Source organism: Amphibalanus amphitrite, unplaced genomic scaffold (genome assembly GCF_019059575.1).
Source record: "Amphibalanus amphitrite isolate SeventyFive unplaced genomic scaffold, NRLGWU_Aamphi_draft 000041F_arrow, whole genome shotgun sequence".
Lineage (NCBI taxonomy): Eukaryota > Metazoa > Arthropoda > Thecostraca > Balanomorpha > Balanidae > Amphibalanus > Amphibalanus amphitrite.
In genome coordinates, this window is record NW_024881537.1 from 695,879 (window position 1) to 711,734 (window position 15,856).

The window sequence follows — 15,856 nt, forward strand, 5'->3', positions numbered from 1 at the left end:
GGTCGACCCGCGCACGGGGCGGGGTGGGAACCAGACCGAGCGGATAAATCAGCGGTTAGCGCCGCTCGGTCCGGTCAGAGGCAAAGCACCGGTCGCCAAGTCAGCGCCGCTTACTCAGCTCCGGCTGATGAATGCTCTGCTGCGCTGATGCTATAACTATTCGATGAGTGTTGATCTGGTGGAGAGTGATTTGATTGTCCTCTGGGTAGATGTCCCCTCCAGAGCGATACGGTCTTTACTGCTGAGTGACTCAGTCACATTTAATGGCGGTGCATCACTGGTCATTCCACGTCAGAGAGCAGCCAGGGAAGTTCTCTCCATCGACGCAGCCTCGCTGTCCGTCGTTCGGAGCTGCGCGCCACTCTCGTCTCGTTTCGCGGCTGCCGCGCCGGTCATGCCGCATTGCAACACGCCCTATTACTCATTGTCTCCGCCGAGAGGCTGTGATGGATGACCTGCGCCCCGGACGGATCCGGCGCGGTCGAGACGAGACTGGCACGGTCGCGACCCGGCCCAGAGCGTGACGCACGAATGAAGAGATGAACTCATACAAATTGCCGCGGCGATAAATGGCACAGGGTGTCGGCGATAAATGGCGCACTGCGGCTAATGGCGGCGCACAATTAGTCGGGTTACGAGAGCGCCCAGCCGGCGATAGAATCACGACTGAGACGGGTTATAAACTGACGTAATGTGCAGAGCTACTCGGGCGCTGTCGGCGGTGCCAGATTAGTGTATTGTGGGGCTGGTCTGAGGGCGCGGGCCGGGCATTGCACACTGAAGGTGAGGACGGTATGGAGAGGGGGGGGGGCTGTATGGGGCGGATGAAGCGGTGTGGGCCGTGTGAGCTGTATGGACGGTATGGTAAGGACGTTCTGCGGCGGAATTAACAGTTTAGGTAGATATGGGACACATAGGCGATTACTGTGTATTGAAAGGAGAATAGAGGAATGATTAAAATGCCGTGTAAATTGGAATCCGATGCGAATGCGATGCATAGAACAAATAAGTTCTAGTGTGAAACAGATGGAAGCAGCTGAACACCTTGGAGATGTAGCTTGTAATAATGTGGGTAAAAAGGCAGCTTATGTTATAAACACGCCTTTGCAATTAAATTGGTATCGGTAAAACGTTGTTGAGCTGTATGAGCTGTCGATACGCATACACCGAAGTCCAGGTGGGGCTTATTTGAAGCGTTTCAATAAGATTAAAGTTCCTGGTGATGTTGCAACCGCCACTTAGGGCGGTCGGTGTTCAATGTGGCACGCCGGCGCGCCGCTGCAGCGATGTGCGACAGCTCGGGAGCGCCCGGCACCGCAGCCGGAGCGCGAGCCGTGTAATGCCACCTGACATCCAGTCGCTACCCGGCCGGTGTGCCGTCCGCGGAGCGCACCGCTCCCCACCGCGACGAGCCGCGCCTCGCCCCTTCCCGGCGGACCTGGGCGCCAGGTCCGCCGGGCGCCAGAGCTCACTGCGCCCGCTGCGTCGCACCCGATTTCACGCTTTCCAGCCGACTGGCGGCGGTCGCGCAGAAGCTTGTCTCGAGGAATCCAGAAGTCGTATTGCGCAAGTGGCCGCGCCACGGCGCCGCCACCGTTACGGCCGGTGCACGTGCTGGTAACAGACGATTAACTCGATCCAGTTTTCCTCGCATGTGTGCATTTTCCGGCCTCGGGTCGGAGAGCGGGCATGATTTCAGCCTGCCATTTGGCACACGCGATCGGCGCCCATCATGCGGACTTCAGGACAGCCAGCCAGGCAGCGACTGCCGGGGAGGGAGCGGCGCTGGCGAACAGACATACGACACGCCAGGAAACATCCAGGACCGAACGGGTCGACGGTGAACATGGACAATGGGTGGTTAGGAAACGCCCAAGACTGAACGGAAACCTCGAAGGACCAGAAGCGAGCAAGCAGAGGGCGAAGAGGCCAGCGAGAGGTAGCGAGGAGTCTGCATGTCAGCGCCAGTGGTTGCATCTTTCAGTAGGAGCGCCGCATCTCCCGGTGCGGAGGCAGTTTCGGCTGTCCCACAGGGTCGGAGCAGCGTGGCTCGATTGGAGGCGACGGCTTTGGCTGCCTTCTGTTCCGGCGCGTTCCGAGGCCTAATTTGGCGCTACGGCGCGCCGCGGTCGTCTTCGGCGCGCCGCAGCTGCCGCGGCCGCGCCGCCACCGCCGCCGCCGCGCAAACAGCGCCGCTATTCAGGGCGCGATGGAGACGTAGTGGCGCCGCGAGCTCGCCGGTCCTCGCCGCACAGCGGAACCAATCGCGTATTGACGACAGGGCATTGTGGCGCGGGACGCCGGCGAGCCAGGTGACGGCGGGCAGAGCGACGGCGCAGGAGAGAGCGACCACCGGGAGGGCGGGAGCAGCGCCGGGAGAACAGCCGCAGAGGGAAGAGAGGGCTAATTTATACCGCCGACCGGATCGGCCAGTCAATTACGGTCGGCGAGTAAATCCAAAACGGCCGCGGCGCGCGGCGCGCACAAAAACAGGGCCGGCTAGCTGCCACCTGGGTGGTGCCAGCAACCCTTTGAAGCTGTGCCGGGCTAATTATGATGTGTGGTCGGCTCATGTGAGCCCGCCCGTGTCGGCGAGAGCGGCTCAATGGTGCGACCCGCCGAGGGCCAGGGTAAATAGTTGTTACGCCGCCGCCGCGAGAGCACTGAAGATTGAATACCGCCCTCCTGTCGAGCCCGATGGTGTCCTCAATAGGTCTCATTCATCTGCCGAGACCACAGAGGTATGTCGCCGCCCGCGGAGAGATGTGAGCGCGAGCTCTCACAACGCCGCGACGACAGGGCGGCGGACAACTCTCCGCAGCACCCTTCCTCCGTCCATAGATAATATCGGTAACGTGAGCTCGCCCGGCAGTATCCGACACGACTAATCCAGTGGGGCACGCCGCGGTCGGATCACGTGCGTCTGTTTCGATTCGCGCCGACAGTCCGCTGGTAATCCAAATAAATGAACGACTGCCTACAGATGAAGATCAGACACAAAGTCCCGGAAGTATCTCTCTCTCTCTCTCTCTCTCTCTCTCTCTCTCTCTCTCTCTCTCTCTCTCTCTCTCCCCTTTATCTCTCTGACTCTGTTTCTGAATGCTGTCTCTGTCTTTGCGTGTCTCGTTTGTATATTTGTCTCCCTCTCACTCACTCTCTCTCTCTCTCTCTCTCTCTCTCTCTCTCTCTCTCTCTCTCTCTCTCTCTCCCTCTCCTCGATAGATCTCGGCCATTACAAATGACCGTCGGTCGGCAGATAACAGAAAACAGTCCCTCTCGCCGGCGGTGTGAACCAGCACATCGGTCCCGATCCCAGATCGCAGGTGATACGTCATTTCCCGTGTCTCTCCGAAACCTGTTTGTTTTGATAGGAATTCGTGTAATCTATCCCCATTGATGGAAACGCACACGGCCGACGCATCCTGATCAGGAATCTCGCTCCTTGTGTCTGTGCGCGGAATGTCCGAGCGCTGTTAGAGGGCACTAAAACGTCGCCGGTTTCCATAGCCGGGCACTTTTCACACACTCATTTGGGTCGTTCTAACACGCGCGCTGGTCGCTGCGACTATTACGGCGGCGCCGATGGCGGGTTCTGGAGTGAGGTGAGCAGATGGAGGTCCGGTGGTCACCGCGCACCTGGTACCGGTGAGGCCAGATGATGTGTGTAATCCGTCGGCCTGCCGCGGGGTCCGCAGGTGACCCGGCCGAGCCGCGAGGGGGGCACGTGCGGCAGATGGAGCCCGGCCCGCCGCCGCCGAGTCGCCGCCGAGCCGCCGCCGCGCCGCCTCCTAGCACACCCCCCAATTATTTCATCTCCGACACGCATTCCAGCTAATTTACGACGGAAAATGGACGCGGAACAATAGATAATCAGCAGCATTTGGAAACATACCCGACCCTGGTCGGGTTTCCGGTGTGCCATTGTGGCTCGTCCGGGTTGTTTTGAAGTGGGGCCAGTCGGCCGGTCGGCAGACCTGCCTCCGGCAGCCGGTGCTCGGAGCTCGGAGCGGCCGAGCCACACGCTCGGCAGTCGATCGGCGGCGCTAATGTGATCCGACAGACGCGGCCGGCGCCACACATTCCTCATGTTAGCGTCATTCCTCTCATCTAATTAGATAAGATCGAAGAGTTTAGGAACGTATCAAACTGTAAAGCTCGCTCGGTGACTGGCCGTGGATGAAAATGAGACCGGACAGGCGGACGCTGCCTTCCTGAAGGGATCTATTGGTGATGGATCCTCTCAAAGAGACGAACATCCAACTTTTGTGAAGCGTGAATCGATATGGCCTGAACTGAAGCTGTCAGCTTAGCTCATGATTGAGTTTGTTGCGCAATTTACTTATTTTGGGACATTTTTATTCACGATTGGAGCTGTATATTTGGTCCATCTATGTGTTTGCCTTTCGTGCACGGTCAGTCAACGTCGAAACAAAGCTTTTGTGAAAAAAAAAATATTGGGAAGACAAATGATATGTCGGTTTGTTCATAAACACCTTGCAATTCTAGGTTTTTTCTAATCTTCGCCAAATAAGACTGCATTTTTTTTTAATACTCCAAGCACGCAAAAAGAAGCGCTGATGCTAGCAGCTCTGAATAAGCGCATCAACTTGAGTTTCCTGTTGACACAGCGTCAATCTCTTTTTCACTCAGTTGCATAATTCGCTTTTTCCTTGTTGATCCCGTAAGTTTTTCATCCTGCTTTCATTTCACCGCTGTTTATCCTCTTGCGTCTCCATCCCCGCCCTCCTTAGAGATGCAAATTAGGACACTGAGGACCATGTTGGGACCGTAGTTAATCCTATTCCCTGTTGTCAGCACCAGAAGACCAGCGGCCTTCAGGAGGGGCTCGTCTCCGCTCGCTCCGATCCTGAGCAGTCGTGTGTCCCTCCCCCCTCCCTCCGTCACGGTCGGCCCGCCGCGGCGTCACGCAACGGGAATGTGACTCGCCGTGACGACTGTGACCCACCGGTGACCTGTGACCCCCGCTGACCCGCCAATGACCCGCCGCTGATCAGGCGTGGCAGGTGTGCCCCAAAGGTGGCTCGCCACCGACCCGTGATTAATCTGTTCGTGGCAATTTGGATGAACACTCTGATACGAATGAACCGACGTGTTACTGCTGATACTGGATTAGCGATAACTCACGCTGGTTACAGCTTCTAGAGGTGCAGCATAAAGTCCATCAAACATGATAAGAAGCTCTTTGTTGAATTCACCTGCTCCGCCTGTTCCGTCTTTTTAGCTACACCTGTTTTGTCTCTAATAAATATCCCCACTCAACAGCTCCTAACTCTTATTTCTGTCTGGTTTCAGCGTGCCGGGAGACGGCGTTTCTGTACGCTATGACGTCTGCCTCGGTGACCCATCACGTGTCGCGGGCGTGTGCTGAGGGCAGCGTGCGTTCCTGCTCGTGCGGCTACAGCGGCCGGCAGCCGAGCGGCCCCGACTGGCAGTGGGGAGGCTGCTCGGACAACATCCAGTTCGGCTACCGCTTCTCCAGGCGCTTCGTCGACGCCAGCGAGCGCGGCAGGGACATGCGCTATATGATGAACATCCACAACAACGAGGCCGGCCGCAGGGTGAGTAAAACGGTCCTGAAACTGCTGGAGAGACGACTTTGCTCTGTGAAACCTTTCGCTGAATGCCGCAGTCATTTTTTAGCTTTCGATATCCTGAAATTTGATATCATTGCAACAATTTCATAATAATTTGGATGTGTCATTAGTTTTGATAATAGAGGGCCTCTAATTTCCTTACATCTGATCTGAAAGATTTTTCAGTAATTAATCTTAGGACTCATTTAGCTCTGATCGGCGACATTGTGACACCTCTCGGTATCACAGTAATCCATGATTCTCCGATGTCTGGGGAGCGAGCAGCCAGCTCTGACACCTGATCTCGGCCGATCGCCATTTTCGGACTCCACACGACGCTTGATCTGGCTCTCCGTGATAAATGCTTCTCGTAATGATGTCAGCCGGTCCCGCCTCACCTGACCGTCCTCCCGGCGCGACCTTGACCCGCGGCCGGGCCGGGCCGGGCCGGAGCGCTTTTTCCGCCTGTCCTGGCGCGTATCGGTTTTTGGGAGAGACGCATTTGAAGAATTCGGCTCGGCGATGGGCCGGTATGGCCGGGTGATGTGGGAGCGCGCGCGCCGGCCGGCTTCGAGCGACACTGATGAATGGAAAATTCAACAACCCGCGGCCCTGTCCAGCGCCGGTTTCACCCATATCCATCTTGGCGGCGGTTTTTACGCCGGCAGACAGTCGCCCGGCGGCTCTGCGCCATCGGCCGTCACTGCGCCGGTCCTGTCGGAGACGTTTGCGGCGCAAAATGCTCACATTGCGCCGCACTGCCGGCGGGTGCAGTGGCGCTCCGTCATTGTGAATGAACAATGGCTGGTTGGGCCATGTCGCGTCGCGATCCATCTAGTGGTGTGGCTGCCGCTGCCGACGGGCCGCCGCTCCGGACACGGAGAAACGCACGGCACTGCGGGATGGATGCGCTAGGGAGATCAGCCCGTGATGTTAGTCGTTGATGATGACGTGGCTACCGAAAACGTTGGTCTACCATAATCCATTTTCGATTGTAAGGGATTACAAACTCTGATGTGAGCTCACTTGATTCGAAAACTCGACATCACAGCGTGAACGTAACACTGCACATTTGTTTTGTTTTTCTATCAAATATCGATTTTGTAATTGCTTTAGTTAACCCGCGCGGGGCTGGGGTCTCCAGCCGAACGCGCGGGGCTGGGGGGGGGGGGGTAAATTTTACCCCCCCTGTTATCTCCCGAACTAATGGTCCGATTTGGAAAATTCAAACGCCAATCGAAAGCTCTCATCACGAACTACTAAAAACATGTACTTAATTTAAAGTTTGAGGTCAAGGTCAAGGTCAGGTCAAGGGTACAAATTGCAAGTTTCTACAGTATCGGCCTTGCACCGTAGTTGCCGAAGAATGGAGTCATGGACTGAGACTGATCGCCCAAAACGTGTTCTTAGGCTACCAAGACAATATTTGTGGCATACAATATCATTCAGAGGTCAAGGTCAAGGTCAGGTCAGGTCAGGTCAGGTCACCAAAAAACAAAATATAGAAAAGGGCATGTGCGACACATGTTTTATGGGTCATTTTACTCATAGAATTCAATAGGCACACTCAATAAGTGATATGGACCACCTCTGGATGAATTTCAGGTCGAGGTCAGGTCAAGGTCAGGTCAAGTGAGGTCAAATTTTGAAGTTGGTTGTTAAGGCCTAAAAAGGTGTCTATCTGATGCAGTTTTTCACGGCGAATCGAATGGTGCTATTTTTGTTTCCGTACGAGGTCTAGAACTTCCAAAAAAGTCATTTTTCAAAAATTTTGTGTGTCGTGACGTCATAAAATTTTGAATAACTCCCACATTTTTGAACCGATTCTTCTAAAATTTGGTATGTAGGTGCACATAGACCACTTCTGTGACATATATTCCGGTTTTTTCGATAGACTCAAAATTTTGGTTTTTATAATGATTTTCCCAAAAAAATCAGTTTTTTGAAAAAAATTAGGCCAAAATCCAAAATTTTCAAAAAACCGAGATAGCCATTTGATAGACAAAGTAAAATTACGTATAACCTTTTTTGTTACGTCTTGATTCCTTTAAAAATGAAGATGTTAGCGGCGTTTGAACTTTTGCCGTTTTTGAGGCGAAAATGGCGAACATGACGTCACTAAAACGTCAATTTCTCAAAAATTTTCCGACGGATTCCGCTCAAATTTTCAGGGAACGTGTCAAATTGATGTAAGAAAAGGTACTGAAAGTTTGGCGGCGCTACGCGCCGCCGTTTTTGAGATATCGCAAAAATTCGCGAGGGGGGTAAAATTTACCCCCCCCCCAGCCCCGCGCGGGTTAAAATAGTCACTATTCTAAAAGCAAAACATTCGGGCAAAGCTCGGCAGCTTTCCTATCCATCGGTGTTTCACCTCGCCAGCCTCGCCGCCACTCCGACACACACACACACACACACGCATACAAACACGGCGCGCCGCGGCCGGCCGTCGCTGACACTATCGGCCCATCTGGGGCCGTATCGGAGCTAGCTGCTAAGTGCCATGTTTTGGTGGGAGCCGCCTGCCGACAGCCTGTGTCCGCGGCGATGTAGTCCGGTCCTCTGCTCCGCAGGACCAGTCGGGCAGGTGGGGAGAGGGCGAGCGAGCCGGCCGGACGGCTCTGTTTGCTCTGGACTGGCCGAGCAATCAGACGGCCGTTTGGACCCTGTGTGGACTCTCGGTCGCTCAAGTTTTGTATAAATGCGCTCTGTATTTGCTCGGTCAGTCCAGAGCACCGCCGTCGCTTGGGGTGAGTTTGACATGCAACGGCACTGGCAAATGAGCCTTGCAGGAGAGCGCGGCTCGCTGCTGCGCGCTGCATGAGCTGCTATTCTTCACCGGTCATTTGTTATTGTTACATGGGTGAGGAGGTTAATGGCACTTCGGGGTGATCTATGGCTGCATGCTCATTATGCAAAAATGGAGCACTGTGCGTGCTGACCGCTAAGCACTGCTCTCGCTTTCTATCGTGACTCTCTCTTTCCCTCTCTCCCTCTCTCCCTCCCTACCTCCTTCCCCCCTCTCTCTCTCTCTCTCTCTCCCCCTCTCTCCTTCCCTAGCTCCTTCCCTCTCTCTCTCTCTCTCTCTCTCTCTCTGTGTCTCTCTCTCTCTGTCTCTCTCTCTCTCTCTCTCTCTCTCTCTCTCTCTCTCTCTCTCTCTCTCTCTCTCTCTCTCTCTCTCTCATCCTCGCCCTCTTGGTGTTACTGTTCTGTTCGCCGCGTGCAGTCTCCGCGGCGTCGCGGTCACCGCTGGTGATACGTTTCTATGCGCCGCTCGAGTCACCGGTGGCCGCCGGCGACGGAAGCCACTTCCGTCGCCCCAGGGGTCAAGAAAAAACGGCCGTTGCGACATCTGATGACGTCACACATACGTGATGACGTCACTGGAGATTTTGAAGCGGTGCCCGTGATTCAGAACTTCGTTCAGCGGAATGGGCTTACTCACCGAAAGCCCGGTCATTAAACGATTTGGGGCTGAATAAGAGCTCACCGTCGTTCGGAGCTGGCACAATGTTGGCAGGTTTCACCGGGAATTAACACATTGTAAAAATATACGATCCTCGGCCGAGGACGTTCAGCCCGGCCCGTGATTTCTCACATTCACCGCGTGTATTTTTCATTTGAGGAATTCGGCCCTCTTTGTGCGGCCTTCATCTCTATCTGTGTCCGCCGCCGAGCCGGGAGAAGCGTGCAAATCGGTAAAAATAGCGCCCTAAAGAGACGTTAAGGCGGTCGGACGGACGCTCATTTGACGAGGACGCTGCAAAAACGGGCGCTGGTGTGGCCCGGGGCGACGGCCGGCGCTGTGGTAGGTGGCCGCCGCTGCCGGGCGCCGCCGCCCGGGGCCCGTTCCAGCAGGCGCCGCCCCAGTTTATTAAATTTCCACCGGCGCCCGGCCGGCCGCCGCCGCATTAAGACATTAGCTCCAAGGTGGCGGCGGCGTTCGCAGAGCGTGTGTGGCATCGCGCGTGTTTTTATTAATGGCCCTCGCCGGCCACCAGCAAGGCATGGTTAACACCTCCCGTGCACGCAAGCCGGCCGATTATGCATTCGACGGCGGTCGGGTTGGTCGCTCAGTTCATAGCGTGTAATTTGGAGCGTTCAGAGGCGACGCTCTACGACCCGTGATTACTGCCGGCCGGGCATTAATTCAATTGCGGCCGGTCGGCGCTGTCTGGAGGTCGGCCGTCGGACTGGCCGCCGCCGCGGTGGGCCGCCCAGCCCGGCTCGCCGAGCGCTAAATTATGACATTATCGTGACTGTATGGTTTTACAGGCACCGGCCGAGAGATGAGGAGTAATTAATGCCCACCAACACACAATGAGTCAATATTTGCGTAACATCTGGCGAATCAGCGCAGACAAAAGGCTAATGACGTCGGCCGGCCGCCGACCGCTTCAGAGAACGCCCGCGGCGCTCGAGAGGCGCCCCGGGCGCCGGTGCGGCGCCCCGGAGCGCGGTCCAATTACAGCTCCGCCTTCCCGCTCCGACGGCCGCGAAATCTCTGCATTACACAGTGGTAAACAATGCATTACAGAGTGGAATCAATCCGACGGCCGGCCACACAGTGGATTAATGACACAAAACCCCGGCCAAATACCCGTTTAGTCGCCATTAGCCGAACAAAAGGCGCCAGTTCTGCCGCGTCACCTGCGCTGGCCAGACCAGTGATCAGCTAGATGGCCCCGGCCCGGCCAACATATCATTACGTCGCCAGGCCGCTATGAGAATGCATTTAAATGCGTTTGAAAAATATTCGTCCGGATTCTTTCTCACACCGATTGCTGTTCAGATATGATTGCAACTCGTTGTGAAGAAAATGGTGCAGCCGTCGGCGCCGAGCACTCAGCGGGCCGGCGAGCAGACTGGCCAGTCATGCGGCGCCTCTGAGGTCGTGCCGCATCGCGCTGATAAACCGAGACAAACCGCGCTGATTTGTCGGACAATCACTCGCCGCATCGGGCCGCCGCTCGCCGGCCGGACCCCGGCCCGGTCACACTCACACGGCCGCCGAGAGCCCTCAGCCGCCGAAAGCTGCGCCAGCTCACCGCGGGCCCCGAGCCACCGGCCCTGCCGAACGGCCGGGCCTGCAGAGCGGCTCACACGCAGATGATTCACCGCACAAAGGTGGCTAGTTCAATTACCTGGCTGGCACCGCGGCCCGGTATTTTGCATACGAAGTGAATCAGTCATAAATTGCTGCCGCGGTGCTGGCGCGCCCGCTGCTCGGCCCACTAATGATACCGATGGAGTTTCGGAATGCGAGCCGAGCGGGGCGGCGGCCGGTGGCGAGCTGCACCGGAGCCGGGCCGGCCTGCACGTGCACTGGCGTGCCGAGAGGCTTACCGGCGGTCGGGCCACGCCCGCGGCTCACCGCACACGCGACATTCCCGGCGCATATCACGCGCGGCGCCGGCAAAAATGGCGCACCGCTTCCAGGTCACGTAGGGTCTGAGCGCGACTCTGGCTGGCGCGTCACTGGCAGCTTTTTCCGGCGAGCTGTGCGATCACGGAGCGGTGCGGCGCGGCCGCCCCGCCCGCCCTGTCCGTCCGGCCCGCCCGTTTGGTGGCGAGAGGCGGTGAAAAACGTCGGCAGTGGCTGACAGCCGGTCGGCGGCTCGTGATCGGCGGGCGGCGCCGGGCCACCCGCCCAGCCGGGGGGTCGCCGGAGGTCCTCTGGGGAGCAGCGGAGCGTGTGACAGCGCGAGCCGGCCCGCCAAAGAGTTCGCTGCGCGACGGGAGGTCGTTAGCCTGCTCCAGGACGTTTTCCGCCCGATCAGAGCTCGATGGCGACGCTCATGGGTGGGCCAGTAACGCGCGACGACATCCCACTGATCCCCTTCCGTTCGATAAGAGCAGTGTCGAATCGCGTTAGGAAGAAGGAAGCGCCGGTAGTGGATTAGGTCATCCCCTGTTAGCAGGATGCTTTTCAGGATGATCTTATTGAGAAAAGGACAAAGCATCCCCACAAAAGCAGGGTACACGAAAAGAAAGTCCAATACAATCGATGCTCATATGTTCGGAGCATCATTTGCCAGAGTCATCGTCATCCCGGCGCATGTCACATCTATCGGAGAACCATCTGACCACCTTTCTCTCTCCTTTGCAGGCCGTCTCCGGACAGATGCAGCGCCAGTGCAAGTGTCACGGCATGAGCGGCAGCTGCACAGTGAAGACCTGCTGGATGCGCCTGCCCACTCTGCGGGAAGTCGGCGACAACCTGAAGGCCGAGTTTGACGGCGCCACGCACGTGCGCGTGCCCAACACGATCCAGAACAGCCGGCGCTCGCGCCGCCGGCGGCGCCGCTACAACTTCCAGCTGCAACCGCTGAAACCGCACCACAAGCCGCCAACGCGCAACGACCTCGTCTACTACGAGGACTCGCCCGACTTTTGCACCAAGAACCAGCGGCTGGGCTTCGGCGGCACGGTCGGCCGGCTCTGCAACGACACGTCGAGCGGCGTGGACGGCTGCGAGCTCATGTGCTGCGGCCGCGGCTACCACACCCAGGTGAAGGAGGTGCTGGAACACTGCGAGTGCACGTTCAAGTGGTGTTGTGATGTCAAATGTAAGGTGTGCAGGACCCGGAAGGTGGAGCACCGGTGCTTGTAGGTGTGTGCGTCTGTGTGTCTGTGTGTTTGCGTGTCTGCGCAGTAGGCTGTTTTGTGTGTGATGAGGGAGGGGTCGGGTGGGAAGAGAGCTCTGAGTCGGGCTGTCGGAGATGCATTTGCCAAATATTGTCGCCAGAAGCGTTGGGCTTGCTCCCGGGATGCTCCGGATGTCTCCTTGTTGTGTGATCGTGGGTCGCCCCAGGTCACAGCCGGCGACCTCGGCTCACTGCTGGTTGTTTCAGTCCTGGGCAGGAGCCGACTGGCTGCGCCGTACGGTGACGAGAGACGGGAGATTCTAGTCAAAGGGCAGCTTCTGGGAACAAGCTGCGAGATGTGTTATTGAGTGACCACTGGACACATTTTGAGTGTTCCTCGGACTTGCCTGGGGGTGTTTTTCCTCAGCTACACAGCAGCAGCTTTCTGAAACAGCTATGCGAGGCTGTAGCTGTTATCAGATCGCTCTCTCTGACTGCATGAACGTCAGCACATTCACGTTTTGATCGTGCTACTTCGCTGTGTCTCATCCCCATGCACACATTGTAATGTCCTCATAGCATTGTGTCGTGTCTGCTCTCTTCGCTCAACCTCGGAGATACTCTGCCATATTTTCTATTTTGACTGACTACAAATGTTATATATGACCTGTCCCTTTTTACTGTTACACCTACGGCGGCATGCAGAATGTCGGAACGTATTTTCCACTGCACCGAATCTCCGCTGTTATACTGTGATATAGGTAGGTATTATTTAATAAAATGTCTCATGTATATGTGTACCCGGCTCTTCCTAGTGTGTGCCAAAGGGCATCGTCACCCGGCACAGCCAAACTAGACATCGGCCAAATAGCTTTAGCTCTCACCATGAGTGTGTTTGTGTATTTATTTGTGGCGACCCCGACTCATAGTGAGTGTGTTGGAAGCATCGGCTATAGGCCAGCAGCCGGGCGATGCTGCTGACAAATGCATGCTCCAACGTGTACATAGATATATCGACATGAATATACATTTTCCATGTGAATCGAGTGTGTTGGGAAGGCTTCATTTGTTATAACTGACGTTATTTCTGCTAATAGTTTTAAAGAGAAATCACATAACTCTTTCAAACGTAACTTCCATGATTGACTCTGATAAGTCTCAACCAGCGACAAAGAACCAGCGGCGGCGATAAGGCACCACATGTGACGCCTCTGCATATGTACACCCACGGTCGCTCGCGGCCTCTGACACACCAGGGCTTCTCACCGTCTCACACCATCTCACCCACGTCTGTCATTATCGATTCTCTCACGTTCGGCCGGTGTCGATGCGGGGCCGATATTCCCCATGAGTAAGCAGGCGCAGGGCGGAGCCGGGCCGCCAGCACTCTGCCATTAGTCGGCCGCTGTCTCTGTCTCCGGCCTATACCGCAGACAGACGTGAAGGTCGGCGCCGGAACTCAGCGACCTTTTCACACCCGGGACGAGACGCTGTGCCGACTGGAGCGACCAGCAGAGGACTGAGGGAGATAAGACAGAGGGACAGAGAACAGAGAGACAGAGAACAGACGAGCACATAAGACATGAATAATGAATATACACACATGAGACCGGACAGGAGGAGGCTGGACAGAGTCGTCATGGCAAAGAGTGGGGTGGTCATCTGATGGTGCTTTTACAAAGCGCCTGTGACGGTACCTTTGAAGACTCACCGACCCAGACGTGTGAGTGAAGCCGGAACTGAACCATTTCCACCGGGCGGGCCGAACCAGGGCCCGGGCGAACCGACCCGCGGGGAAGGGGGACGCACCGGTGCGTGGGCCGGTCTCCGAGCAGCCGCGGCGCCACGGTAATCACAGGCCAGTGACGTCATTGGCTCACACCCGAGCCCGGTCGTTAGCAATTACACAGCGGCTGGCAGCGCGGTGATCGCAGCCGGTAAACAGGAAAGGCGCTTGGCCGAGGAGACCGCGTGAATGTGACGCGTCGGCGGGGCGGGGGTGATCGCAGGGTAACGAGTGGTTGTAGATTGTAGAGCTGGTAGTTTTAGAAGCAGATCAGCCAGCACACTTGGTGTGAGGAGGGACCCTGTAACTCGGAGACGCGTGAGACGCATTCCGGTCCCACCGCCGGGCGGTCCTCTGACGGCGGGGCGGGGACACGTGAGAAGCCGCGCCTGCGGTCGGCCGTGACCGCAGTGGTGATTTGTGCTGTCGCGGTGTCACCAGTGGTGATTTGTGATGTCGCAGGTGTCACCAGTGGCGGTTAGTCCCGGTGTTTCTGTGTGATGGGTCACCTGAAGCCGTCAATCAGAGCGCCGGTCAGGTGTGCGGCCAAGTACCGACCTGTGGTGGTGATTGATGTGCTTATACTTGAGAAAATATCCTTCCTGTTTCTTTGACCCTCGCCCGCACATGCCATTTTCCCATCCTAGAACGCATATGAGGGTGGGGGTTGCCTACCCCTCCCCCTGCACCGCCATTTCCTTTCTGCTGGAGATGGAGCTTCACGGTAAAAGCCAACAGATTTCTAGGGAAGAGACGAATCCAATGGTACCCAATTGTACCTCATTGTGTCAGTCATTGACCTTCCAGGTCAGGTCAAATTAAAAATGTTGCTGTATGGGGCCACCCTTGGAATATCACATGTGGTGCCCATCATATACCGATGACGCTGCCGTATTGGTGCCAAGCCAGCTAGAACAGCTCTTCATCACACTATCCAACTACGTAAATAGCATATGGGGAAAACTACGTAAATAAAAAAATTAACCCTATTCCTGGCGGGCTCCGCCGGGACAAGAAACTGGCGGGGGGGGGGGGCCGATTCGCCCCCCCCCCCCTTCAGATCTCAAAAACTACACATCGCAGCGACAAACGGTAAACGGCATCGGATACGCACGGTCAAGATCTACAATTTTTACTAAGGTCATTTGCAGGTCAGGTCAAAGATGACGTCACAGGGGTCGAAAAAGTCAAAATGGCGCCGCTAGATATGGAGAGAGTTTTTCTCGAATACCTTTCGAATTAGTCAAGATAGGAACAAACTAAGGGCATCATCGTGATCCTCTCGTCAATCCGCATCGAATGATATATATGTTGACCTCGAAAGGTCAAGGTCAAAGGTTGACCTCAGGTCACGTGACCTCGAGGTCATTCGATGCGTCTTGACAAGCTGAACACAATGAGACCATCCACGCGTCTGTATCTTGTTTCTGTACGAAGTTATTGGCAAAAAACCTTTGGTGACCTTTGATGACGTCACATGACCTCACAGCTGCCCAACAGCAAAACAGACCTCAAGGTAGTGAAGGTTGATCGTATGTGAAGTCATGTATGGTATATGGTGCCATTCCGACCCGTTTTAGTGGTAAAAACAGGGAGTTGATTTTTCCCCCATTGACTTATAATGGGGAGGTCGCGAAACTGACCTGACCTTAGGTCACCGATATCAAAATTCCGAGATATACAAATTGCACATACTGGTACCCTAACTAAAGCCTGAAGAGAAGAAATTGATCGGTCAAAAACTCTAGCTCTGGCGTGATTGCAAACTTTTCTGAGGTAGGGTCACCAAACCGCCTCTGGTGACCTGACCTGAAGTCAAATCAACTCAAAATTTTCAGACATGTTGCGTAGAAGCCTTTTAGGAAAAGTCAGAAAATTTGAGCTTCCTAGCT

The 15,856-nt window shown here is 55.8% G+C and overlaps 1 protein-coding gene across 1 annotated transcript in view; it reads left to right on the top strand.

Moving 5' to 3' along the window:
- LOC122375596 (protein wingless-like) overlaps positions 1 to 13,220 on the top strand; it is a 37,530-nt gene extending 24,310 nt beyond the window's left edge. The window contains exons 3-4 of the mRNA XM_043355101.1: positions 5,314 to 5,579; positions 11,701 to 13,220. Of these exons, the coding sequence (XP_043211036.1) occupies positions 5,314 to 5,579; positions 11,701 to 12,204 (770 nt within the window). The 3' untranslated portion in view covers positions 12,205 to 13,220. The remainder of the gene's footprint in view (positions 1 to 5,313; positions 5,580 to 11,700) is intronic.
- The last annotated feature ends 2,636 nt before the right edge of the window (positions 13,221 to 15,856 follow it).